Source organism: Dendropsophus ebraccatus, chromosome 12 (genome assembly GCF_027789765.1).
Source record: "Dendropsophus ebraccatus isolate aDenEbr1 chromosome 12, aDenEbr1.pat, whole genome shotgun sequence".
NCBI lineage: Eukaryota > Metazoa > Chordata > Amphibia > Anura > Hylidae > Dendropsophus > Dendropsophus ebraccatus.
In genome coordinates this window covers 50,454,610-50,482,375 of record NC_091465.1, presented here as the reverse complement: position 1 = coordinate 50,482,375, position 27,766 = coordinate 50,454,610, and the positions used below count along the sequence as shown (strand labels likewise).

The window sequence follows — 27,766 nt, the reverse complement described above, 5'->3', positions numbered from 1 at the left end:
TGCAGTAATGACAAAAAAATAACATAAAATAGTATTTTAGCAATATTACTTAGCAATAAAATACATTCAATGTCAGTTTTTTTGCTTAGCAGAGTGCACAAATGTCCACATTTTACTCATTTAATAAGCTATCAAAGTATATATTTTAATAATGGGTAACTACCAGAAAAATATATTGTATAACACCTGGACATTGTGAAAACAGTTTTCAATACTTCATACTTTTAAGAATATAGGGACCTATAGATCCATGGGCAAAAGCACACAAGGGCAGAACACAGAATAGAAAAACTTGTCAAGAGCACCTCACTGTAGCACAACCTTGGACCTTGGATCAGTAACTGAAAACATCATAATTCAATACTAAAGGAAATTTCACAAATTGCTTTGGAAAATATTGCTTCAGATACGCTCATTACTCAAGGCTCTACTATTATGAATGAGGTGTTCAATGATCAATGATGAGTTACCTTTTATAGCTTCACTTCCACTAGGAGCTGGAGAACCAAAGTCGGGAAAGGGTTTTGATTGATCTTCTGATTGTTCTTCAGTTTGTTCAACAGGAATCTCTTCTTCTTTCTTTCCACTATTTGCAAGGGTCTCTTCGGATGAGAGCTCAACATCATCTCCACAGTTTTCATTTTTACACTCTTCTTCATCTTGTTCTGTGTGGGTCTCATCACAATTGTTCTCATCTGCATCATCATGTGCTATCGGCTCTAAAGGATTACTATCGCCATCTGAAGATATGTTCTTACTGATGTCATCTGTGTTTGGGTTGCAATCGTTGGGCTGATAGTTTTCCGATGACTCTTTGAAGATAGGTTTATTATTTAAAGTTCCTTCAATGACTGCATTTGAAGTAGGCTCCATAGACCACAGCTTCAAAACAGCTTGGTCCTTTAAGACACATGAGTTTACAGTCCCAGACTCAAAGGTAGAGAGTACATTCCTGGTTACGTTTTCTCTTAAGGAGACAAGTAGCTGCTCTTTACAAACCTGAACAACAAAACCACTTTCTGGTTGTTTTTTCAGCAGGTTCTCATTTGAATTTTTTTGATCTATAATTGTTTGAGGTTTTTCATGTTTCTCTTGTGTTACATCAGTGGTATTACTTTGAGAAACTGGATTACTTAAGTCCTCCTCAGAAATTAAGCTTATCCCACCATTGCAATTCAAAACTCCAGCTTCACCATCAGGGACTACATATTGAATACATTCTGAGTTATGATGGTTTTGCTCTTTATCCACTGCTTTTAAAGGCAATTCTTCTGGTATCTCTTTGACATTTATACTATCTTTATTATTATCCTTTTTTACATTTTCATCTTGAGAGTTTACAGTGTCCTCAGCAGTTGATATGACAACTGTTATTTCTTCATTGCAGACTCCATTGAGATTTCCACCATCGGGTTTTTGTCGAGCTACTCTATTAAGTTTATCAGGCTCATTGTCATAGTCAGAAAAATATGCTGAATCTCTATGTGGTGTGGCCAGATTAAGTGTTCTAAGGGAGCTGTCTTCTTCCATAGGTGTAGCCTGTGGTTCAGAGAAATCCTCTGTTAAAGTCAAGTCACTAGTTGACTCTGATATGGGGGTTAAAGGTAACTTTAAATCTTTCAGATCAGTTTCTTCTTCTTCCTTCGCCTCCTTGAAAATGAATTCTGGGGAAAATGTGTTTTCTGTTTCATAACCACTATCCCCAAACTTTTGTCCTGGGGATGAGAAATGAGAAGCCGGGCTACATACATCTGATGAACTTGTGTTGGACGGAATGTCAAGAGAATCAACAGAGTCTAATGTTGCTCTATGTGGTGACTTTTCTGTTTGCAATGTGCTATGGTTCACAGGGAACCTGTTTAGTACATCCGGAACTATCTCTATTGTCTCCTCTTCGATGCTTTCTGCTAAGGTGGATAGGGGTGGGATTTCAATGGGGACAATAACACTGCAGTTGGCCATCGAGTTTGAAATTCCAATGAAAGGGGAAGGAGGGTGGTTAGAAATACTCTTCTGCAGTGATTCATAACTTTTTACTTGACGGTTACGGTAGTCTTGGATGTCGTAACTTTTCACTGCTGCTCCCATTAAAGGGTCATAAAATTCTTGGTGCTCTGCTGCACAAAGACTGTCTCCAAATGGACCAGCATAGAGGTCTCCATCACCAAAAGTTCTTGCAGGTATAGAGCATTCAGATAAGGAACCTTGTTCAACTTTAAGAGAAGAATCATCATCTAAGCCATAATGGTCTTGATGCATGGCAACATGTGTGGTCCAATCAATTACAACATCCCCACGTAGCATTGCACAAGAGCATCTCTGAAGGCTACCCATCACCCCTCTACTACACAGGGGGCATGAAGGCATGTTGCGATGACTGCTATTGTCTGTGCTGCTACTGCTGCTTTCAGTGCTTTGATCTTCCATTAATGAAGGTTCACAGTCCCAAGGTGATGCACGATCATCTAAAAACTCTGCCAAGGATTCAGGATCTCCAGCAAGAGTCTCTCCAGCTCCTCTCTCCTCAAGTGTGTCTGAATCCCAGCTCCTCCTATGATCTTCTATGTCTCTATAAACATTCAAAATGGAATCAGAAGAAAACACATCAGATAGGGAGGGCTCCATTAAGGAAGTCTCCTGTACTTGTCTTGATAAGTCTCTTTCAATTGAGCCACGGAAAGGATTTACATAGCGAGGCAATTCTCTTCCTACAGTAATAAAAGGATTATTGTTACTAGGTGTCCATCTATCTATGAGTTTAGGAACTTCATGTAAAATCAGATGAGCAGGAGGATCATCAGGACTGGTTCTGCCACTCTCAAGTGGGTCCCAGTCAGAAGGAAATAGCGGTTCCAATGGTGAAGATGGGCTTCCAAGTGATAAGCGCTGGTGGAGTGATCTCTGCTCCTGCATGTCATACTTTCTTTCATATATGGGACTAGGAGCACAGACAGTACAGTCCACACTGCTGCCCCTGTCTGTATGTTCCTCTAAACGTATATAATATTCACTGCTTACTGAAGGGCTACGGGCACTGATGACTGGAACAACACTCGGAGTTTCCAAGCTCTGGCGTGAATGTTGATGGCTGGAATCATAGAACGGATTAGCAGGCACGGTCAAATTCCCATTATTTGGAGTATAGTCTTGACACTGAGATGTTGCTTTCCAGCGTCCTAATCTGGCTTTCTCCCACATGTACTCAAAATTTAGCCCACGACTGCTCTCTGTAACAGTTAAGATGTCATCCATGTCTGCATGAAAACCATCTCCACCACTAAAGTTATCTAGCAGTGGGAATGCCGAAATCTCATCAGAGTGCCTCAGAGGACCCACTGATGACTTTGTTGGTTTAAGTGCATTCCAGCGCCACTCGAAGCTTTCTTCTGTCTGGTTGGAGCATTCATTTAGCAAGTAAGTGAGCTGCAGATGAAGCTCTTCTACTGTAGGTCGTTGTTCAACAGACAGCCAGCAGGACTGCATCACCTCATACCTAAGGGAATGACAAATAATCATTATTATAAGTAAAAGAAATCATGCTGCATAGTTACAAGTTAAAAAAAGGAAAATGAAAACACAAAAAAAAACTACAAAACCATTTTGCTGCTTAAATTGAAAGTGCTGCCACATGATAAAAAAAATATTTATTTTGCTAATATTTGGAAACACACAAAAATCCCGATAACGATAGCGACGGTCTGCTGGCCATCGCTCCGTGTAATAGGCCCCTCCCTCAGCTCCTCGCGCCCCCCCCCCCCACTCCTCCCTGCTTGTTGTCACTGTGTATAATAGCACCAACAGCGAGCAGGGAACGAGAAGCAAGTGATCGCTGACCTGACAGGTCGTTGCTTGCTTGCTCCTAAATATCTGGATCTGTAGGTAGTCCAGTTTGTAAACCCGTTTTAAGTTTAGACAATTTAGTGTCACCAGAACTCTGGTACATTAGTGGTGCACAGCATCACAGTTTAGGCATCTTTCTGCTCAGGCTACTTCTCTTCATTGATCAGCCTATTAAAGGGTGGGGAACAGGTTTTGTTCTTTTTGGTGCACATTACTAAATTGGGGTATGCCATATTTTAGCACATTTAAGGAGAATTTATTGGTGCTTCAGCCTTAGTAAATCTGGAACAATGTTTATGGTGCGATAAGTAAAAAAACAATAAATATTTTTAGTGAATTGTACTCTTACCAGTAATCTGAATGGGGTAGCTTGAGTCGTGGTTTGGCCAGTTTCATCTGCTGTTCTTTAATTACAAAAGCTAGGACTTCTTCATCTGATAAGTGGCGATATGGCTGACTTCCAAATTCAAAGAGTTCCCAAATGGTTACTCCTAGAGACCTGTATTAGAATTAAAAAAAATATCATTACACATATTATAATTTATATGCAGTAGTTAGTTTCAGTCTTACTAAATAGCAGTTTTCTCATACACAGTTATAAATGAATGCATAGTATTGTGGTAAGAATTGTTAAAAATCAGTTTATATAATTTAATATAATAATATTTAGTATAAATACATACTGCAATGATCAATGTCTTCTTACAATACGTGGAATTACAGAGTATTGCACAAAATAGAAATGCAAAAACTGACATTGCATTAAGCACTGTTGGGTATTTATAATGGATAGTAAGGTACCCTTGGACCTGTTACTTACCATTCTCATTTTTGGTGACAAGAGACATCCTCGTATGGGCACTGTCTACTTGACCATAAGGACTGTCATTCCTTTATCTTGAATTTACATAGGAGGAGACTATTGCAGTGTTGGAGCCACACTTATCAAAGTGGACACCCCAAGTAAGTAGGGATAGGGATGTGAGTTCAGTTTAGGGCGCACCCCCCCCCCCCCCCCCCCCCATTCTGACACAGGCCAAACCTGCCTGCCTATGTAATTATTACATATAATTTGTGCACTTTTTTATTTTTCTTCCTTACAATATACAGTAAATGAAGACAGTTCTGGGACAGCCAGCATTCAGCGTAATAATAAGGGTGCACGATGTTATGTACAGTCTTAAATAATGCATTATATCTGTGCATATAACTTGTGTATAATGAGCAGATCAGCTGTCTTCAAATGAAGCAAAAGAAGAAATCTAGGACAGAGAGAAAGTGTTGAGAAAAAATAAGGAGACTTACCAGACATTGCTTTCCTTGCTTTGGTCTACCACTACTAAGTTTCCGTGAACTTCATCTAAAAGTTCAGGAGCAACCCAGCGCAATGGAATCCAGAGACGATCCGGAGTGATATAGTAATCCTCCTACATGAAAGCAAAATAATGTTAACGTTTATCAAACTATAATGGTAATGCTTTGTACAGTAAGACACAACAGGGTAAGCTGCTTGCCAACTAAGGCTGGTTTCAAGTAAGCTGCAACTAATGGCCCAACAAGTGTGAAACTGGCCAGAAATACTTTTTTATAGCTAGATTTAGCTAAATTTTCAAAATCATTTTCTCTATGGATCTTTATAGTGTCTTCAAACTATCTATATCTATATTCTGAGGACAAATTTATATTCAGTGGAGTACATCCATGACTGGCAAATTTTCCTGTTTAATAAAATGGTCAACAAGGTGTGTGGAGGCGTATTTATTTTAATAAAAAAATTTCCATTGTATATTGACTATTTTATTAAAAAGAAAAATCTGCTGGTCATTGAAATAGTCCACAGAATCCGAAGTAGTCCTCAGGATACCGATATCTGAAAGGCAAAAAAGGGGGACAAAAAAAGGGGCAAAAGCAGAACAACAGAGAGGTGTTCTTCTCCTTACAGTAAGCAGCCCCTGTACAAAATACTGCTCACATCCTGGCACCCAAGGGGTCAACCCCCTTAGGGGCCAGACTGTGCCCAATATGCTGATTTCAGGGATTGCCATAAGTCCAAGTGACTGGTACTAACTGGTACAATAGTCTTAATGGACCTAAGTTTCATACTATCTATTGGTCCATTTAGACTATTGGAATTTTTGTGTGATACAATATATTGTGCTGAGCGCACTGTGTTGGCCCCAGAAAAAAAATGGATTAAGTGGTTTAACCCTTTCCTTGCTGAAGCTAACAATACAACATGGGGCCTAAAAAGGGAGAAACTGGTGAAAATGCCTTATATAAGTTATTTAATGGCGAGATATAGTTCTACTCCCTAAAGCTTATTCTGAAAAGTTATCTGAACTAACAGTTATGCTTTAAAAACAACCATTTCTGTTCCTATTTTTGTATTTTTTTTCTTTCAGTAGATACATATGAGTGGGGCTTGTTTTCTCCAGTCTGTACTCCTCATTATATTCACATTATTCTCTTACATTAAACTTTTCACTTACCTTATAATTGTTATGAGATATGCCATAGTCCCCAATTCTGACAGTGAGGTCAGAGGTGAGAAGGCAGTTTCTCAACGCAAGATCACTATGTAAAAAAAAGAACAAAACAAATTAAATTCTTTAGAATTAACACACACACACACAAAAAAAAAAAAAAAAAAATATATATATATATATATATATATATATAGGATTATCATATTTGGGGGTATAGGGAAATTGTAAAATAAGAGCTCCGGCACTAATGAAAAAATCAATGCTGGCAGGGGGTGGGGGACCATAATAAAGCAGCTCCCATCTCATTCCCCTGCTGCACTGCCCTACTGCTCACGGACCTCCGTCAGCCTCCAGTTTCTCCTGGCTTCCTGTGTCCCACAACCTGGCAGAAATTCCCTGCCCAGCCAATCGGTGACTGCAGAGTGTCAATTGCAGGAGCTGCAGGAGGCTGGCGGAGTCTGTGATTGGTGAGGCAGAACTGCAGGGGCATGGTAAGTATAGCTTCTTTATTATGCTGTCCCACCCCCCTGTGAACTCTGGGTTTTTCATTTATACCAGATTTCTCCTTAAAGTACATGCTCCTTGGCTGGCCTGTGCTGTGGTCGAAAAAAGCAAAATATTAGAATTTACTACAATGGAAAAACTTCTGCATTACAATAATAATCTTTTAGAACTAGAGATGCTCTTCGAGATAGATTCTGAAATATTATTGCTATACTTATTCTATTGTTTAACATGTTATAGCTGTAGAGTATGTCATAGCTGGTCTTCCTATCCAAACAATGATTGATATGGCTCCGGCAATAACCATCACAAAGAGTTAACATGACCTCATGAATACCTCAGCTACGTAAGGTGGTAACTATTGGGAATTACTGTGCATTGTATAAATTCTATAGCATCTAATGCTGTTCTAAGCAGGTAAATGTCTGATGACTAACAATCCTCTAGCAGCATATCCATTTTCATATAAATCACTAGAATCTAGGCCCATCAGAAATTCCAGCAGTCGTTCAATATGAAAAGCTCAGTTAATCCTTTAAATATATGACAGAACAATCTACAATGTTCATCCTTACACCATAATCCATAAAAAACTATTTCAGACAACCATGGCAACGATAACGTTTCCCTAGCTTTTTGCTTCGAAGACCCTAATCCTGTTACATTCTAAGGTATGAGAAGTGTCAGAGCACAGGGTATACTCTACCTGTGTATGTAATTGTTTTTATGGAGGTGCATAAGTCCAAGTGTTATCTCATACGCCATTCTCTGGAGGGTTGTAAGGTCACAAGTTAACAGGTCAGGGGTCATGCCATCTGCCTTCCGCTGCGCTCTCAGATATCTTTTCAGATCTCCCTACAGAAAACACAAGTGCAAAAAGAGTCAGCGCTGAAAGTCTTTCAATCCGAAAAGGCCTGGCATAATGTTATCATAGAAAGGCACAATTATATCCAGATTTACTTCCATGCAAACAACAGAAATATAAAGAAATTCAGAGGTTGTTTTCGCTTTATCTGTAGTCTTGAGAGGTAGTGTTGCCCACCGTGATGACAACTAAGGTTGTGTTTTCACATATGGATTGCAGTTCAAACACTGTGGGGCTATGTTCACACTACGTAAAATAACGGCCGTTGTCCGCGCCGCAAAACTACGGCCGTTGTTTTGAGGTTCCCTATAATGACTGCAATGCCATGTAACTACGGCCATTAAATTCACACTACGTATCAGATAACTGCCGTTGTTTATACGGCCCCGTGAAAAATGAACATGTCAATTATTTCCGGCCGGTAATACTGCAACAATGGAAAAAAAATTTCTGAGTGGTTTCTCGGGCTGGGCGCAGTATTTAAAGTAAATGACCAGTTTCATAACGTTTATAATCATGCTAGGAATCAAAATTAAACAACGGCCGTAGTTTCACGACTAACTCGTACAATAGTAATTCTACGGCCGTTGTTTTGGCCTTTTGAGGCCAAAACAACGGCCGTAGAATTACTATTGTACGAGTTAGTCGTGAAACTACGGCCGTTGTTTTGGCCTCAAAATAACGGCCGTTGAAAACAACGGGCGTTATTTTACGTAGTGTGAACATAGCCTGGAGATTACACCCGCCATTCTCCCCCAATAGCCCCTTGACATTACCAGGATTATCGGCAACACTGTTATTGGGGGGGGGGGACATGAGGTGTGCTTTCCACACTGTTTGGATTCCAATCCTAGCACGTGTGGAGACACAAGCCAAAGGCTCTGTTATATGAGACGATTATTGGCGATTTGGCTGATGTCATCCTGTGTAATAGACCCAGTCATTTGCTGACAAACAAGCACACAGACACTCGTACATTAACTGATCCCATCATCATGCTGGCCTAAAAATCACTGATTGTCAGCCGCACATATGCTTGTATAAATTATGTCAATAATGGAAGTTAAAGGGAAACTATCAGCATGGTAGAAGCAGAAGCATTTCTTACCTTCATCCTCGGTGCCGTTTTTGGGACAATAGTTTATTTAATATGCAGTGGATGAAGGTAAGAACATTATTCATGCCCCGTGGGGCATAGGGACATATCAGCAGGTTAGATGTTTCTTTCTGCTGATAGTTTCCCTTTAACGGTTACATAAATGATCCAGTGATCTTCTTGTGGCCTTGCATGCACAATATGTAAACTATTTTTTCCATTAGAGAAAACTCTTTGTAAATTGGGTGCAATGGTTCTTCACCTTACAAAACCTTAATAACAATGAACAGATGACATACTGTAACCAAAAGCCAGATCTGTGACTGGTTCAACAGTTCTGGCACAAAGGAGGTTGTCTTTCTTTGTTGAAGAGAGTCCTTCCTCTGGCACCATCCCTATTGCTACCAATGGGCCCCCGATGGCTACCAGGTTTGCTTACTATGTTTACTACATTACCCAAAATACTTTTTGTTTTGTGAACAGAGGAGAGGAAACTCCCCATATGTCTGTATCAGACAAATAAGGCGGGAATGCCAAGCAACCTGGAGGCCATTCAGAAATTTTGCAGGCGCTCTGTATTTCCTTCTTGGCTCCCCTGTCTCTTGTCTGGTGCTGTTATACTCTATGCTGTAAACATTCTGTATTTCAAAACCTATTTGTCTGGACACTCATTCATTTTTTAATAACTAGAAAAACATGACAGATCCTTAACCACCTAACCAGCTGATGTTACTGTGTATATACAGTAACTGTGTTATTTGACCTTACTAAATGCATAGTGAAATTAAAGCAAAATAAAGCTGTGCTACTGTGTATGGAAAAATGTCAGTCCACGAACACATGGGGGGGGGGGGGGGGGGGGATTTACGAGTACGCCGGTCTTAAGTTAGGCTTTGCCCCTTTTCCCAGGTGTTGATTTGGATCATGTTTTAAACATATGATAGATGAGTTGCGGGAGGAGGCCATGCCTCCTCCCCACCTTGCTGCGCTCCCCCCATGCTCCCCCTGCCCGCCCATCGGGCAAGCAGGGCATATGGCAGGCGTGTACACCTCAGGCAGACCCTTTATAAATGTCCCCCCTTGTATGTAGACTTTACTGTAACACATTATTACTATAAAAATGATGCTGCTTTTTATACCACCATTTAACGGCCACATTTTTCAGATTTTACCCAATGAGATATTTACCAATTTAAAGGAAAAGGGATAATACAATATAACATACATTATCAGATCCATGTTTCCATTGACTTCAATTGAACATGTATCGCACAATAAACCATGCCAAGTTATCTTGCTGCCAAACCCATTGGGGTAGATTTCCTAAGCATGTGTTCGATTTATTAAATAGTCTGAGCAACAATGATAAATTTGGCGTATTCACTATCTAGTCTTTAAGTGTAATAAGAAGGAGATTATCTTTATCCTACCGAGAAGAAACAAAACTTTCCTGTAATGAATGTTTAAAATTCCTTCTTTTCAATGTGTTTAGCAGGTAAGATAAAGCTAACGCTTACCAGCTGGCAGAATTCCATGATCAGGAGGAAAGGGATGGTTTCTGTGCACAGACCCAGGCATTGTAGGATGTTCGGATGTTGCAGGCTTCTTAAAGGGAAAAATAATACCCATCAATAGATTCATGCGTAAATGCACTGCAAATAAGGCACAAAGTATTGTAATTTTTAGAACATGTACAGAACAAGCTGCTTTTTTTAAGGGGAACCATACTAGCAAGAACTTAAAAACGGATCTGTCATCTGTCACCATATTATGCTGCTGTGTATATGGCCAGCATATTACAGGGACAGAACCACTTACTATTTGCCCAAAGAACATGGAATTTGGAACAGCAGTGAACAGGTTGGATAATGATGGATTTACTTGTGTGTGTGCAGTACTGATAAGAGGAGATATATACAGATGCAGTATATGGCAGCCATTGGTCTCTAGTTAGGCTGGTGAAGTCCAGTGTATTCTTTGCTAGCTGCCATTAGTCAAACACCATCATATTTTTGCAGTCTTTGGGTAAAGACTCACCCTTAGTTATGTGATGAGTCAATTTTAAGCTTTTATATGATTTTTATTTTATTGCAAAATAAGGATATAAATATATAGGAGGCAGAGGGGCGTAAATAGGAGGTAAAGGGCGTAAATCATGCTAAATAGGGTGTAGTTATAAAGCTGCTATCACATCCCATAGCCTTGCAGTCACATCCTATTTTACAGCAAAGATCCTCCCCATCTGACTATTTAATTGAAAGAACAGATAGTCAACCAAATAGTAAAACCCTTATACCTCCGGAACAGCTGGAAACAGGGAACTAATAACAATATATGTAACGATAAACATAATTGTAATTGAATCCCTCAATCTTATCAAACACATTCTTCACATTTTTTTATTTTCAATGATTATAGCCTCAATAAATAGATCATGGGGGAGGTAAGTAAAACTACCCATGCCAAAGACCTGGTGCAACTTGTGCCAACAAATAGCTAACATGACTTGTCCCACATTTTCAACTTGTTTTAGATACTTTTTAGAATTGTTTGCATCAATCTTGATGTGGCTTACCAAAAGGTATGTGGCTGTTTGGTGCACTTGGGCCCTTCCTCAGCCCCTCAGTGCACTTTCCTGCCTTTCTGCCGGGTCGTACAGACACCTACATATGCATATTGACCTGTGCATAAGTAGACACATCTCCCTTCTATGCATAAGTAGTAAGAGACGAAGGAGACAGTGGGTGGTGGGACGGAACACCCTAATGCACCTAATAGACTAATTAACATATTTATTTTGGAATAAACTATGCCACAAACAAATATAAGAAGACTGGCACTCAGTCATTTATTATCTTTATGTAATCTTTTTGCTTCATTCATTTTTTTTATTCCGTCAGAAAGAGTTTTGTACCCTGATCGGTTGTTTTCAGTACCTCCATAGACAAGAAATGGAAAAGTGGTGCAGATGGAGAGAGAATATGTTCTCCTAACTCCTCTCCTCTAAATTGACCCCTATATAAACCTTGACAGATACGTCATTTATATTAGTAGAAATGTAAATATGTAATTCTGATATTGAGTTTGACAATGGTCTCTTAAGAAAGTTTGCTTCATGTGCTTGAAACCTCCTACTCCTACGGCTACTCCAGCTGTTTTGTACAGAGATGTGGAAGTCCATGCAATAGCTTTAATACTTGCAAGGGTTAATCATTAATATCACATAGAAAGATGCTGGAGAGGAAGAGAAAAGAGAAGCTGAGTGTGATACTTGAACAAAATAATTTCCTTTGTTACATTAAGCTAATTTTACTTTTCCTGTTGATCTCAACAATTTCAGTTTCTTCTGAACGTTCTATGAGGAAAACAAGTCTGCAAGGCAGAGATCTAGGTCACATTCCTATTATGGGTAAGAACATCACAGATCAGTGGTTGACTCTGTGCGCAAGATAATCCTTCACTGAATGCGTTTTGAAATTGGGAAGATTTTCGGAATATATATGGGTGACTATTAGATTGTTCATATAAGTATGATAGTAATCCTGTAAGTAAGAATATTGCTGTCATTCTGTACTACATACATTCACTGAGCCAGGCACAGAGGTCTAGGCACTAGGCACAGAGGCCTTAAACTAAAAGAACCCGTTATCTATGTGGTAATTATGGGGAAGATACAAAAAATCAGTACAGTATATTAATATAAAAATTAACAAACTAAGACCCTATGGTGTATCAAGATATAATCCAACTGGTAAATCCAGGATCATCTGTTGCTCATCTGCATCATCTATTTATTCTTGTTGGCGAAAATCACTGTGAGGCTATGTTTCCATTTCGGGAACATATTAGGGAAATCGGCCATCTCATAATATAGATGGTCGATAATAATAAAAGATGGGCGCTTTTGCCCAATTTGTTACCGAAAAGGGAACCTAGCCTGATATTCCAATTTGCACATTTATAGCATATGTTCAGAATATGTAATACATGTCCAATGGATACAGGACCACCTTTGGGACTGGCACCTATTTCCAGATCAGGGGTTCAACAGAGGCAGGACCTGCATCAATTGGACATTTATAGAATATCCTGTGGGAATATTACTTTAAAGAGGTTGCCTGGGCAGGGAGGGTTTTCTAATACATGGCCTAGACCTCAGTGAAAATAAATATATAATAAAATAAAGACAAAGATATGAAGATAATGTAGAAGAACAGTGTACTTGTATGTTGTATGTTGGTCCTAAATAAGGCTCTGTTTCCATGCACTCTGACAGATTTACTAAGTGGTGCACATCTCTTGGTAAACCCACCAGGACCTTAGCCGTGAGCACTTTGAAGCACACCTCTTCCCCGCCTTACCATGCCCCCTGTCTGCCCATCAGCGAGCAGGGTTTATGTCAGGGAAAGGTGCCGAGGAGTGGGCTGGGTAGGTCATTGGCTCTTTGTCATTTTTACTGCATGGTCCACATATTAAAAACCTTTATATTCTGTAGAGCACAATGTCTTATTAGGAAGGGTGAGCTACTGACTTTAATGGACCTCCCCTAAATGACAGTCCATTATACTTGTCATTTAAAGAAAACAAACCTATTGTTTAAAGGAGAAGTCCAGACATTTTTAAAATCTGGCAGCCGTTAGGGACAGGGGGAATTTGATCACGAGTATGAACTTACCTCTCCCCATGCCCACAGTAAGCAGCGGGATGGGACCAGCCTCAGGACCCTCGCCGAAAGGCTTTTTTCAACGAGTTGTGATGATGTCATGCCTCAAAGGAAAAGGCCAGTCCTGATGGACTGGCTGCTCAGCCAATCAGTGACTGGAGTGGCGTCCCGCCCCGTCACTGACTGGCTTAGCGGCCAGTCCATCAGCCGAGTCATGACGTGTCAGCGTTAGAGATTCCAGAGCCTGGCAAGGGTTCGGCGGACGCTCCTGATCTAATTCCCCCCTGCCCCTGCCGACTGCCAGATTTTAAAAACCGTTGGATCAAATTTTGCTTTGTGATTTTATTTTTTATTTCCCTTGGAAATCTTGAGTTTTCAATGAGAGGACAGAGACACCTGTCAACTAGAGAAAAGTTAACTCGCTAAGGGAAAGAGGGTTTGTGTTTACAGCGTCACTAGCTCAACTTCAGCCTCTGGTCTATTGTTTCTCCCGGCTTCCTGTTTCGTCACAACCCGGCAGGAAGTACCCACAGTATTAAGCAGGCATTTCTGATCTGGGTCATGATGTTACAGGATCAGGAGCTACAGGAGGTCATTGTAGGGTCTGTGAGAGGTATAACTTTGCTGCGGGGGCAAAGGAATGGGTAAGTCAAACTAAAATTATGATCCGTATTTAATTTTGGAATAGATTTAAGTCTACTGAAGCATTTTTGAATAATCGCTGATAATTGCAGGCATCACCTGGACTTGCAACAAATTGAGATGAAATTGCCACAGACAGTACCTTTACATGTAAGAACATGCTAAGGCTGACTAGCTGATGGTAGTTTAGTAGATGTTATTTTGGGAGGGATAAAAAAAAAATCCCAAATGCCTTTTTATGGAGTTTAGGAATTACTAGATACCAACTTTAATACCAAGTGTTATGCATATAATACAGAAGCATGATCACAAGCACAAGGTTAGATATAGCTTGTTAACATAAGTGTGCTGATAAGGTTTTCTTTACATCACTCCATACCAAAGGTCCTTGACTTTTTTTTAATCTCTACCTAAAACTATACCACTATGGTATAAAAACATGTCTTAATATCTTAACAGTATTTAGAGTGTGTTTTAAACATTTAAGCAGAGTTACAGGAAAACGTAGTATCATCACATCTGGGAGAAATCACACATATCACCAGATACCTGTAAGGCTGTGCTTCAGACAGAAACTTCCGTTGCTCTAAAGGGCTGGCATTGACCCTTAGCTCTTTAACCACTACCTGTGCAGGAGTGTAGTCTGAGAATATCTCCCCCAAGATCACCTTTATGGGCATTAAAGAAAAAAAAAACAATCAGATCAGAAATAATAGGTAAAATGGTCAGTGAATATGTCTGCTATACAGTATACACCAGTAATTCACATGTTTACATGTATAATTGACATGGTAAGTAATTATGCAAATCCATTGCTTTACTGATCTTTTCCCAGTTTCTTAGGGGTATGCTTAAAGGCAGTGTTCCCCAACCAGTAGCTCTAGTCTTGGTAGCTAGGAAGCCATGTAACTCCTGGTGCTAAAAGTTCACAAGATTTTATAGAGCACTAATGGGACCAGGGACAATATAACATTGCTAGAACAGAGTACTAGGGTGAAACCATATTGCTGGGATAAATGCCAAATCAATTTGTCTTTAATAAAGCATGGTTCATATTAAGAATGTGCCTTTCGAATACGTTGGCACGCTAACAAAATCTGATGCACGTGTCCCATTTACTTCTATGGCCCAGACATACTCAGCTAGTGACTATGTTTTGGTCATTTCCAGCACTTATACAAATTTTCTGAGTGAAAACTTGTATGTGTGAAGAGAATTACCCGAATATGGTCACCACCAGATCCGTCCTTACTTCTCTCCTGCCTACAGTATGGCTACATTGGCCTGAGGAAGGTCGGAAGCACGACCGAAACGTCGCCAGTAGCATTGCTTACCTGCATAATTACATTGTACTCTGATCTGGTTGGATTGTGACAAAATTATTATTTCCATGTGAATACATTTCTTTTCAAGAGCATCATAAAATTGGAAGTGCAGTGCTTTTGTCTCTATTTACATGATAATTACAACTTTAGGCTATGTTCACACTGCGTATGAGTCCGGCCGCATTTCATACGCCGCCGTACATGTGCGGCTGAAACTACGGGCGTGGGAAAAGTAGACATGCGGCCGGATGCGTACGAACCGCGAACATACGCCCGTAGTACAGTTATGCTTGCCTAGCTTGTTTCGAAGCGATCAGAGGCAGGTCATTTACTTGGAAATCTTCGCCCAGCCCAATAAAACTCACAGAACCTTTTGGATCGAAAAATCAAGTTCAATTTGGCTGGAATAAGTACTTCGTACGGGACCGCACTGAACTCCACGGCCGTGAGTTTCAACATTTCCGTCCTCAAACAATGGTCTTGTTCATTTTTCACGGCACCGTATCTGATCCGGCCGTAAGCTCATACGTAGTGTGCATTGTACAGGCGTATATCGTATACTTTCAAGCGAACGCATCAACCTCAAAACTACTTGCGTATATTCGCGGTTCGCACTACGGCCGGAAACATAGGCAGTGTGAACATAGCCTTAATAAGGGAAATATAGTAACATAAACAGTAAAGTAAGAATTACAGGTATGGTCAATTAAAAGAGGAGTGGGCTGGGAATGAGTCAGTTTCACTGCCACAGTGCTTTTAAAGAACAGTGGTGCCTTGGATTACGAGCATAATTCGTTCTGGGACTGTGCTTGTAATCCAAATCTATGGGTTTTACTTTGTAATGAGCCAATAAAAGTTATATTTTAAATTAGTGGGAATTTGGGCTTATATGTGAATACTGTATGTGATATTATAAGTTAATGTACAGAAATGGAGAGGATGGGAAACACAAGGGCTGACAAGAGACTGCAGGGAGCATGAATGAATGAGCAGAACAGATGTGGGCACAGTATAGCAGCACTATGTGTCCTGGGAGAGAGGGGTTACAGCTATGAAGAGGTTACCTCCACAGACCTGTCCCCTGATGCAAGCCCCAGCCTGAAGTGGATCTGCTATGATTTGGCAGCTGAGGGAGACTTTCTGTGTCAGAGTACAGAGCTGTAGACCATGCTATACAGACCATCCGCCTCCCCCACTCCCCCTCCCACCCAGTACAGTTAGTTAAACCAAGTTACTCTTAAACCAAGGTACCACTGTACAGTATATGTTTATGTTTCTTCATTATTTCTGCTGCTTTACGACCATATGTTTTGCCCTTAAACTTTTGTCTTAATTTTAATGAAGATCATCATTGAGCCCAGGTATTTGTAGGATTACAGTGTTAATTATATTCCTTGATCTTGCCCCCTTCTCTCTTTCACACCCTTCCTGCTCAATCCCTTTTACACAGATCAGAGTACAAACTAAATGGCAATTTCCAAAAATAAAACTAATATCATTACCCACCTTTCCAAACCAGCCATTTCCAATCTCTTGCAGATAGCTTAGGTCCTGTCGACTAAATCCTGTTTGTTTTACTGCATATGTAGAAAATATAGTTAACACAAGGCTTTCCATTATCATGGCAATATGTTATATGGTAACTGTACCTGTACAATTGCTAAAATGCTCAAATAAGTAAATAAGTCCATGGCTAGTTAAGGCTAGTCTTGATGATTCTGGGCTTTTTAAAAAAAAATTCAGTAGTCTTTTCCATTGGCAAGATATAAGCCTTTCTCTTATTTTGCAAACAAAGCTCAAGTGCCCATGGGGCATTTCCAAGCATGGCAAGAGCCCAGGTAAGTCCAGCCCATGTTCTTTTCATCATTGCCCTTGGCCCTCTTGCATCCCGGGCTAGCCTTAGTGGTGTTCGACCTGTGTGACTGCAGAGGGCGCATCACCCCATTAGTCAAAAGGGGGCGCCAGCTCTGTATCCAGCCGCACACACCCTGGTGACCTAAAGCTAAGAGATGACAGGCTTGGGACTCCCTGAGAGAAGAAAGGGAGAAGGTGAGAGGTGAGTAGGTGTTTTCTTTGTTTGTTTTTAGAGCCTATACTACATAGGCGACCTATAATATACAAAGACAGTAGAGGGGCCTATACTATACAAAGATAGCAGAGGGGCCTATACTACATAGGTGACCTATAATATACAGAGGCAGCAGAGGGGCCTATACTACTTAGGGGACCTATACTATACAGAGGCAGCAGAAGGGCCTATACTGCATATAGTATCTATACTGTACATAAGCAGCAGAGGGGCCTATACTACATAAGGGCTGCAGAGGAGGGCCTTTATTATAGTGGGGTAGCAGACAGGGGCCTTTATTACACAGTGGCTGCACAGGGGGCTCATATTACATTGGGGCATTATAGAAGAGCCTGTACTACATCTGTGCTGCACACAAGGACCTATACTACATTGGGGCTGTACAGAGGGGCCTATACCATATTGGGACTGCACAGGGGCCTATACTACATTGGGGCTGCAGACAGGGGCCTATACTACATTGGGACAACACACAGGGACCTATACTACATAGGGACTGTACAGAGGGGCCTATGCAACATATGGGCTTCACAGAGGGGCCTAAAGCAAAAGCAAATTCCAAACAGAGACTGCACAGAGGAGCAAATAGCAAACTCCACACAGGGCGCCATCTACTCTAAGCAGTAGCGGATTATAATAGGTCCGTTTTGGGCAGTAGCCCGGGGCCCTGAGCTCCTGGGGGGCCCATGGTCACCCAAACGGACTTGTACTTTAGGGATGTATTGTCTCCTGGCTACAGTTCTGCCATGATTTGCAAAAAAAATGCTGCTCTTGCAGAAATTAGGGTTTTATGACATTATATTATAACAGTGCCCCCATAGTTACAGTGGGGTAGGGGGGCCCAGGCTTCGTGAACAGCCCGGGGCCTATAGTGAAGTTAATCCTCCCCTGACCCTAAGGCTGGGTCTGCTTGCATCCACTTACCCCATTTGACTGACAGCCACTAGATAAAAAAGGCATGGGCTGGACTTACCTGGGCTGTTAACATGCTAGGGAACACCCCCTAGGCACTTTATTTCATAGAAACTAAATGGCACTGGAGAGGACTATGGAGAGGAAAGAAGTATCCCCAGAATCATGATGTTTACTCCCATTTAACCATGGACCTATTTACAAACCTGTTTTAATGTTGACAGGTCAACTTCTATTAAAACTAAAATATAAAACGTACCAGGATATCTCTACAAGGTAGTTACACATGGCCATATCTTAGTGAAGCTTATTAAAGCTATTCCACTTAGTTACATCAATATTTATCAGTTAATATTCATTGAACTATTCATTTCCTTAAAGATGATTTTTTATTTGGGGAACCCCAACAAATTCCAAGCAATCTATTTAACAGACTTACTAATAATAAAAGTGTTTGATTTACCCCTGGCAGAAGACATCTATATCATGTATTTCACAATATGATAAATTAGCCTATATCGGACCAGAGAGCTAGGCTTCAATCCCCACAGAGTAATCAGTCTTGAGTGCCCATGAACCTGGCACTGGTCCATTGGATGCCCATCCCTTGGCCACCTTTGTCGGTACTCACCACTGTATACTGTAAATACACCACAAAACCTGATGTTGCTAGATAAAATGCTCTTATCTAGTCATCTAGCTATCACAATTTCTCCCTTGTCAAACACTTTTCCAGCTTTCCAAAGAAAGCTCTATTTCCCAATTCTTTAATCAACCCAAAATGACTTGTAGTATTCACATCTGAAAGAGGGTATAGTACTAACACCAGTGCGCCTTAGAAGGTGGATACCTGTTTTAGGAGCCTGTGTGTTGGAGACAGGTAAAGACACCTCAGAGAGAGGAAGAATGTAGACATCAGGAATGGACTGCGAGGAGGAGGTCTCCTCTGCAGGTGGAGTGTACTCTCCAGAAAACTCTTCTCCATCTGGATTTTCAAACTCCTAAAGAACATAGTGATATAATAACAAAAGACATGTAACTTGTTAGAAAATTAAAATATCTAGAATTCGCATAGTGAGAACACCACAGATTCCTATGTATAAATGTAGATACAGTGGATAAAAGCAGCGGTAACACTATCGTAAAATGTTCTGCATTACACCAGGCGGTATCATGTGGACTATGTTAACATAATAGATATTTTGATCAACATGTGTTTAATCTTGCACTTGGTCTGTTTTTGTGTTTGTCAATGTTTTTACGCCAAGAACTCATACGAATTACATGAAAGTACCCTCAAAGTCTTGATCATACACTGTGCAGCAAGACTACAGTGTACCGCAGGGTACCTGATACAGATATGGCATGTACCCCCTGGAGTAGAAGAACAACAGGTTCAACACCTAGTGCCTTGAGGGATAGTACCCCCAGGCCAAGAACTTAGGGTCTGAATAGTTATCAGTATTTTTGAATTAGAAAACACAATTATTTTGTTTATTTCTTTAAATCCTCAAAAGGGCCTACTACCTTTGGCTAAATAATCAAATTTATCTTATGACCAAACCCAGCGAGACATTTCTACCAGATTCAAGAAGCTCAATAATTTGTTACTGGTACTGGGCTTGTGATGATCAGAAGTGCTTGCCATTGCTGAGGGGAAATCTATTTATTTTTATCTCTAAGTGATATTAACAATCCTTCCTTTTTTAATAGTAAAGGGATGGATTGGCATCCTGCTGCGCCCTGGCACCGCCATCACAGGCATTATCCTGGCATCAGTAACAGGATCAGACGCTCAGACACAGCATTGATCGTACAAAGAAATTTTAGAAAGGCAGAGCATTTTTTTTAATGCCTAATTTTTTTTCAAGGTACTCCAGTACAATATGCAGAAGAAACCAATAAACATACAGTGTTCACACAGTAAACATTTTGACTCACCTGAAAAAAAACTAACTTTCTAGATATATCTGTTCAATGTAAATTGTCTTAGGGGACATTCACACATTCCACATAGATTTGAATCTGTTCCATGGCACATTGTACATGGAATGTGCTATTGCACATAATGGAGTACCTGTCATTAAAAGAGCTTTGCATATTTTGACAGAGGCATCAATATTTGATATATTTGTAATTCACTTAATTTAAAAATATATATGATTTTACTACATGTAATTCAAAGTTATAACATTGGCCTGTAGGTGTCAGTGTTTTTTGGCTCCACTGGCCATTGTCAATAGATGCTTGTCAATAATAACAGCACATTTGACAGTGATCAGGAAGTGAGGGCGGGAGATTTAAAGTGACGCTGTCACCTCCTTTTTGCATACTGACATCTCTACACAGGTGTAAAGGGTAAATTTTGTGGTTTTCATACCTTATTTTATATCATATGTCATGGTGCTTGTTCAAGTAAAAAGTCATCTTTTATCAACTGCAGATTGTGTAAAGTGGGCAAGGCCTCGCGGCATTAGCGCCACTTAGCCACACCCACAACGTCACAGTTGGCCACGCCCCCTCGCCACCCATTGGAACAGGCTGGCCGAAAAGGTCTAGACCGCACCCCCTTTACGTCGGCCAACCAATGGGTGTCAAGGGGCGGGGCCAACTGTGTTATTGTGGGCGGGTCTAAGTGGCGCTAATGCAGTGAGGCCACGCCCCACTTAATCCAATCTGCAGTTGATAAAAGGACACTTTTTACTTGAACAAGCACCATGACGTATGATATGAAATAAGGTATGTAAAACGCTAAATTTACCCTTTACACCTGTGTAGAGATGTCAGAATGCAGAATGAAAGGGGGCGACAGTGTCACTTTAAAGCTCTGCTCCCATGCTGTCAATCACAGTGCAGGGAGCCAGCAACAGACATCGAGGCACTAGAGAGACACAGAAAGAGAGCCATCAAGTACACATTAGGTAATCTCTAGAGATGAGCATGCTCGAGTCCATCCGAACCCAAACTTTTGGCATTTGATTAGCGGTGGCTGCTGAACTTGGATAAAGCCCTAAGGCTATGTGGAAAACATGGATATAGTCATTGGCTGTATCCATGTTTTCCAGACAACCTTAGAGCTTTATCCAAGTTCAGCAGCCACCGCTAATCAAATGCCGAACGTTCCGGTTCGGATCAACTCGAACCTGAACCCGGTTCTCTCATCTCTAGTAATCTCCTGATCTAATCCTATATACTTTGAGGGACATTTATTATGTTGCGGAGTGGCCATTTTCTGGCGTAAGGGTGGTTGATGCGAGTAAATTTTTGTATCGGCCCCCCTACGCCTGTTCTGCCAATAAAGGGAGTGGGTGGAGAGGGGGTGGAACAGGGGGCGAGGGCTTTGTGTCTGAGCTGGCGTAGGTTTCACTACATGCGCACACTGGTGCAGACGGGATTTATATAGAGGCATTGTGCCTCTACATTAAACCATGAAGCATGAGCGCTGCGGGGACATTTTTAAGCCCGGCGCAAAAAACGCCAAAGTTAATAAATATCTCCCTTTGCGTATATGATTGTGGCACCTAGAATTTCATTTTATTTTGAGGCTATGTTCACACTACGTAAGAGACCGGCCGTTCCGTGACCCCGGCCGGGTCACGGAACGGCCAGTCTCTGGCCAGATAATCTTTCGGCCGCGGAGCTTCCCATAGCCCACAGTGAAGGAAGCGTCCGGAGCCGCTCGTTTCACTGTGTGAACTGACAGGTCTTTCTGCGGCCGCAGAAAACTGACATGTCAGTTATTTGCAGGGCCACACAGATCCCGGCCGGAGCGTATACAATGTGTGTACGCTCCGGCCGGGATCCCATTAAAGATAAGCTATGTTCCACACCGCAAAACTACGGCGAGAACTACGGCCGTAGTTTTACGTAGTGTGAACATAGCCTGACAGTGTAAATCAAATTCTGCTTATATTGAAATACAGCTTTGTATTTTTTTTATGCCAGTTTGCTGTGTATTTGCTGCAATTTTATCACAGTTCTGGCTAAAATAGCAGCATTTTTACTAAAAATTTTTGGTCAAAAAATGATGCCATTTCACAGTGATTAGCCCAATTCTGGCTAACATAGTTACATTTTGACTGTAAATTCACAGTAAAAAATATTGCAGCCAGACTTGCAGCTCACTGTGCATGGACCCCCAGTGGTGCCAGGTTCAGTTCCTGGACTGTGATGGTCCCGGCAGTTGGACACCCTTTAATTACAAAGTGGCGGCATATACTAGTTATATTTATTGCCAATCTAAATAAGAGCTGTCCTGTATGTGGAGCTTTCATAAAAAGTAAGTTATACATAAAGAATAAGTGGTATAGAAAATACTCCTATACACATTCATATTCATAATTACTATGAATATAAAACAAAATTTTAATGGCCAACCCCTAAGTCTATGATTCCATCATATGTAGTGCAACCAGTCTTACCTTGAATCCAACATCACCTCTCTTGCAGCAGAGACAGGTGAGGAGCAGGAATATGAAGGCTAGTAGACCAGAGCAGGAGATAAGTACCACAGCATATGGTGGAGCAAGAGGGGCCCTCTGGGACGAGCCATCTGCAAGAAGATTATGGGAAAGAAAGGGTTTTAAAATGGTAGCAAAAGAGTTATTCTGCATTGATTTCATGCATACAATGCATTAGAAAAGTTCCCCAGAGACGCAACATGCATGAATATTGTTTTTTATCATGTTAATTTTATTATATTGTTCTACAATCTGAATGCTGTATGCCCATCTTTACAGAATCAATTGTGGAATGTCAAATACCAAAAAGAAAAAACAATAGTGATCTCCCACATACAGACAACAGGAACCTATTGCTTACAGTACAATGCAGAAAAAAATATGTTTTAATATCACACAAATTAGAAGCCGAGGAGATAGATGTGTACGTGTAAAGGAACTTTGCTTACAACTGAGGTTTATTATTAACTTATAATGCACAATTCTTATGTAGAGCAGAATTCAATATGACAAATTAACATTTGGGCCCAGATTTATTAAAGGGTTTAAAATATACCAATCACAGCTCCTCTTCATTTAAACAGAGCTGAGCTGTGATTGGTTGCTGTGAGCAGTTTATACCAGTGTTTTAGATCCTTTGACAAATCTCCCCATAGTGTTCCATTCCCAGGCATGATATCCAGCATAACCACTGTAAAAAAGCACATCACAACGCAGAGACCCTTTGTCTCCTCAAGCCAATTTAAGTCCTGAGTATGGAGGCACTAATCGAGAAACATTGTGTTCAGAATCATGGACTTTGGTCAGTTGCTAGAAAAAACAGGGTCAGTCAACAATAGGACATCTTTGACATGACCATCTGAAGCAGCAGTAAAAAAAAATTCCCTCATCCATCAAAAACAGCAGTGGCTTCCAGCTATAAATCCACATCGGCAAAGTTACATTTCAATTCCAAGCGTACCTGTCACTAAAAATATCTTTATTGATTGAGACCCGCTCTGATCAGGTGGTATACTGTAGTTGTGGAAAGGACGTGGCAGTGTGATCCACTCCCTGGCCACTCACTGATTCCGTCACTGTAACCCTAACACAATATATTGATGCAATTAGCAGCCGGCAGGGGAGTGGATCGCACTGCCGCAGACTCACCCCCTCTATATCTCCTGATCAGAGCGGGTATCTGGTAAGAAACCCTCTATTTATGACAAACTAGTAAAAGTTCTACTTCCTCTTAGAAATGATTTGTGAGAAAAGTTGTAATAGGACATCCGCTTTCATTCTGATACATTTAATTTATTGCTAAAGGCAACCCTGACTGGTAAAACTGCAGACACATTTTTGGAACCAGTTAAAAGCAAATCCCTAACATAATTCTATTATTACTGTGATTCTTGTGCATTAGTCTGCTAATTTAAGCACCTCACTATTAATAGATATTTTGATAAACTCAAGTAAAGAGCTAAGAACTATTTTGAAATGCATTTTTAATTTTTTAATCTCTATAGGTTCTTATTAGAATTTTGCTCATTTCCCCTTCTATAGCCTTCACAGTTTAAAGTATAACATTTATTTTGTCTCTATACTTCTACACAGTATTTATAAATCTCATCTGAAAACTGCCATGTATCTCCTCTCCTTTCTATCTACAACCTGTGTAAGCTGCCCTTCAAGATTCTTCCCCCCGGTCCACTATATGGGCTTGTGTGTAACACACCCCCCCCCCTAATTTCTGGTAGGAAATTTCTAAGAAAGATTATTTATTATTGCATTTTAACCCCTTGCCTCCGCAGCCTGTTTTGTCCTTAATGACCAGGCTCATTTTTCAAAATCTGACCTGTCTCACTTCATGCGCTTATAGCTCAGTGATGCTGTAACGTATGCTAGCGATTCTGAGATTGTTTTTTCATCACATATGACACTTTATATTAGTGGCAAAATTTGGTCACTACTTTGTGTGTTTTTTGTGAAAAACATCAAAATATCATGAAAATTTAGGAAATTTAGCATTTTATGAACTTCTGAAATTCTCTGCTTCTAAAAAATGAAGTCATAGCACATAAATTAGTTGCTAAATCACATTAACAATATGTCCTCTTTATTCTGGCATAATTTGGGAAACATATTTTACTTTTTTAGGGTGTTATGGGGCTTAGAAATTTATTAGCAAATTATCACATTTTGTGAAAGTTTCCAGAACTGATTTTTTTAGGGACCAGTTCTTTTTTTAAATGGATTTAGAAGTCTGCTATCCTGAAAAACCCCATAAGTGACCCCATTTAGGAAAATAGACACCTTAAAGAATTAATCTAGGGTTATAATGAGCATTTTAACCCTACAGGGGCTGGAGGAAAGTATTCACAATTAGGCCGTAAAAAAAATCGAATACAATGGTACCCCCTATGTGGGCATAAACCACTGTATGGGCACAGAGCCGGACTCAGAAGGGAAGGAGCACCAATTAGCTTTTTTAATGCAGATTTTGCTGAAGAAATTTCTGAGCGCCAGGTGCGTTTGCAGAGCCCCTGTAGTGTCCACAGAACAGAATCCCCCAAAAAGTCACCCCATTTTCGAAAGTACACCCCTCAAAGAATTCATCTTTGGGTAGGATGAGCATTTTGACCCCACAGGTATTAGAGTAAGTATTCAAAATTAGACAGTAAAAATGGAAAATACGAATTTTTCCAATAATATGTTCGTTTAGTTTGAAATTTCTCAATTTCACGAGGAACAAGAGAAAAAAAGTACAGCAAAATTTGTAACGCAGGTTCTCCTGAATACAACGGTACCCCATATGTGGGCATAAACCACTGTATGGGCACACAGCAGGGCTCAGAAGAAAAGGAGCGCCAATAAGCTTTTTTAATGCAGATTTTGCTGAAGAAGTTTCTGAGCGCCAGGTGCGTTTGCAGCGCCCCTGTAGTGTCCGCAGAAGAGAACCCCCCAAAAGTCACCCCATTTTGGAAAGTGCTCCCCTCAAAGAATTCATCTTGGGGTGTGGTGACCATTTTGACCCCACAGGTATTAGAGGAAAGTATTTAAAATTAGACAGTAAAAATGAAAAACTCAAATTTTTCCAATAATATGTTCGTTTAGTTTGAAATTTCTCAATTTCACAAGGAACATGAGAGAATCCGCACCCCAAAATTTGTAACACAGGTTCTCCTGAGTACAACTGTACCCCATATGTGGGCATAAACCACTGTATGGGCACACAGCCGGGCTCAGAAGGGAAGGAGCGCCAATTAGCATTTTCAGTACAGATTTTTCTGAAGAAGTTTCTGAGCGCCAGGTGCGTTTGCAGTGCCCCTGTAGTGTCAGCAGAATAGAACCCCCCAAAAGTCACCCCATTTAGGAAAGTACACCCCTCAAAGAACTCATCTTGGGGTGCAGTGAGCGGTTTGACCCCACAGGTATTAGAGGAAAGTATTCAAAATAAGACAGTAAAAATGAAAAACTCGAATTTTTCCAATAATATGTTCGTTTAGTTTAAAATTTCTCAATTTCACGAGGAATGGGAGAAAAAACGTACCCCAAAATCTGTAACGCAGCTTCTTCTGAGTTAAACGGTACCCCATACGTGGGCATAAACCACTGTATGGGCACACAGCAGGGCTCAGAAGGAAGGGAGCGCCAATTTGCTGGAGCAAAACCGCAGCTAGTAATAGTTATTAGAATAGCGCAGTTACTAAAATACAATAAAAAAATGAGATTACAGGTGGTCACGGGCAACCTGGGGTGGTTACGGGCAACCTATGGTGTTTACGGGCAACCTGGGGTGGTTACAGACCATCTGGGGTGGTTACGGGCAACGTGGGGTGGTAAAGGGCCACGTGGGGTGGTTACGGATAAACTGAAGTGCTTATAGGTAATCTGGGATGGGTACCTGTAATTTGGGGTGGTTACAGGCAATCTGGCATGGTTACGGGCAATCTGGAGAGGGTCACTGGCAATTTGGGGTGGTTGGAGGCAACGTGCGGTGATCGGGGCAACGTGCGGTGGTCGGGGGCAACGTGCGGTGGTCAGAGGCAATCTGGGGGAATTACGTGTGATTAGGGGCAACCTGGGGGGGGGATTACAGACAATTTGCGGTGTTTACGGGCAACATGGGGTGGTTACAGACAATCTGTGGTGGTTATGGGCAACATGGGGTGGTTACAGAAAATCTGGGGTGGTTACGGATAAACTGAAGTGCTTATAGGTAATAAGGGGTGGGTACATGTAATTTTGGGTGGTAACAGCAATCTGGTGTGGTTACGGGCAATCTGGAGGGGGTCACTGGCAACGTGTGTGAGTTAGAGGCAACGTGCGATGGTTAGAGGCAACGTGCGGTGGTCACGTGCAATCGGGGCTGATTACAGACCATCTGGAGGGGGTCACTGGCAATTCGGGGTGGTTACGGTCAACATGTGGTGGTTACGGGCAACGTGCGGTGGTTACGGGCAATGTGCGGTGGTTATAGGCAACGTGCGGTGGTTATGGGCAATGTGCGGTGGTTATGGGCAACGTGCGGTGGTTATGGGAAACGTGCGGTGGTTACGGGCAACGTGCGGTGGTTACGGGCAACGTGCGGTGGTTACGGGCAACGTGCGGTGGTTACGGGCAACGTGCGGAGGTTACGGGCAACGTGCGGTGGTTATGGGCAACGTGCAGTGGTTATGGGCAACATGCGGTGATTACGTGCGATCTGGCGTGATTACGGGCAACCTGGGGCGGATACGGGCAACCTGCGGTGGTTACGGGCAACCTGGGGGAGGTTAGGGGTAATCTGGGAGTAAACTGCAATTATTACTATAATAAAAAGTGTGTGTTTTATTTTTTTTGTATGTTTGTCACTTTTTGTACTTTACATATTCATTTTCACTATATTACTATGATTACTGTGAT

At 41.1% G+C, this 27,766-nt stretch overlaps 1 protein-coding gene across 1 annotated transcript in view; it reads right to left on the bottom strand.

Annotated features, from left to right (window-relative positions):
* The window catches only part of LMTK3 (lemur tyrosine kinase 3), a 56,862-nt gene that overhangs the window by 956 nt on the left and 28,140 nt on the right, over positions 1 to 27,766 (bottom strand). The window contains exons 3-12 of the mRNA XM_069947031.1: positions 22,844 to 22,974; positions 19,273 to 19,423; positions 16,928 to 16,998; positions 14,646 to 14,764; positions 10,309 to 10,396; positions 7,537 to 7,685; positions 6,330 to 6,414; positions 5,146 to 5,267; positions 4,190 to 4,339; positions 471 to 3,493 (exon numbers count right to left, since the gene is read on the bottom strand). Of these exons, the coding sequence (XP_069803132.1) occupies positions 471 to 3,493; positions 4,190 to 4,339; positions 5,146 to 5,267; positions 6,330 to 6,414; positions 7,537 to 7,685; positions 10,309 to 10,396; positions 14,646 to 14,764; positions 16,928 to 16,998; positions 19,273 to 19,423; positions 22,844 to 22,974 (4,089 nt within the window). The remainder of the gene's footprint in view (positions 1 to 470; positions 3,494 to 4,189; positions 4,340 to 5,145; positions 5,268 to 6,329; positions 6,415 to 7,536; positions 7,686 to 10,308; positions 10,397 to 14,645; positions 14,765 to 16,927; positions 16,999 to 19,272; positions 19,424 to 22,843; positions 22,975 to 27,766) is intronic.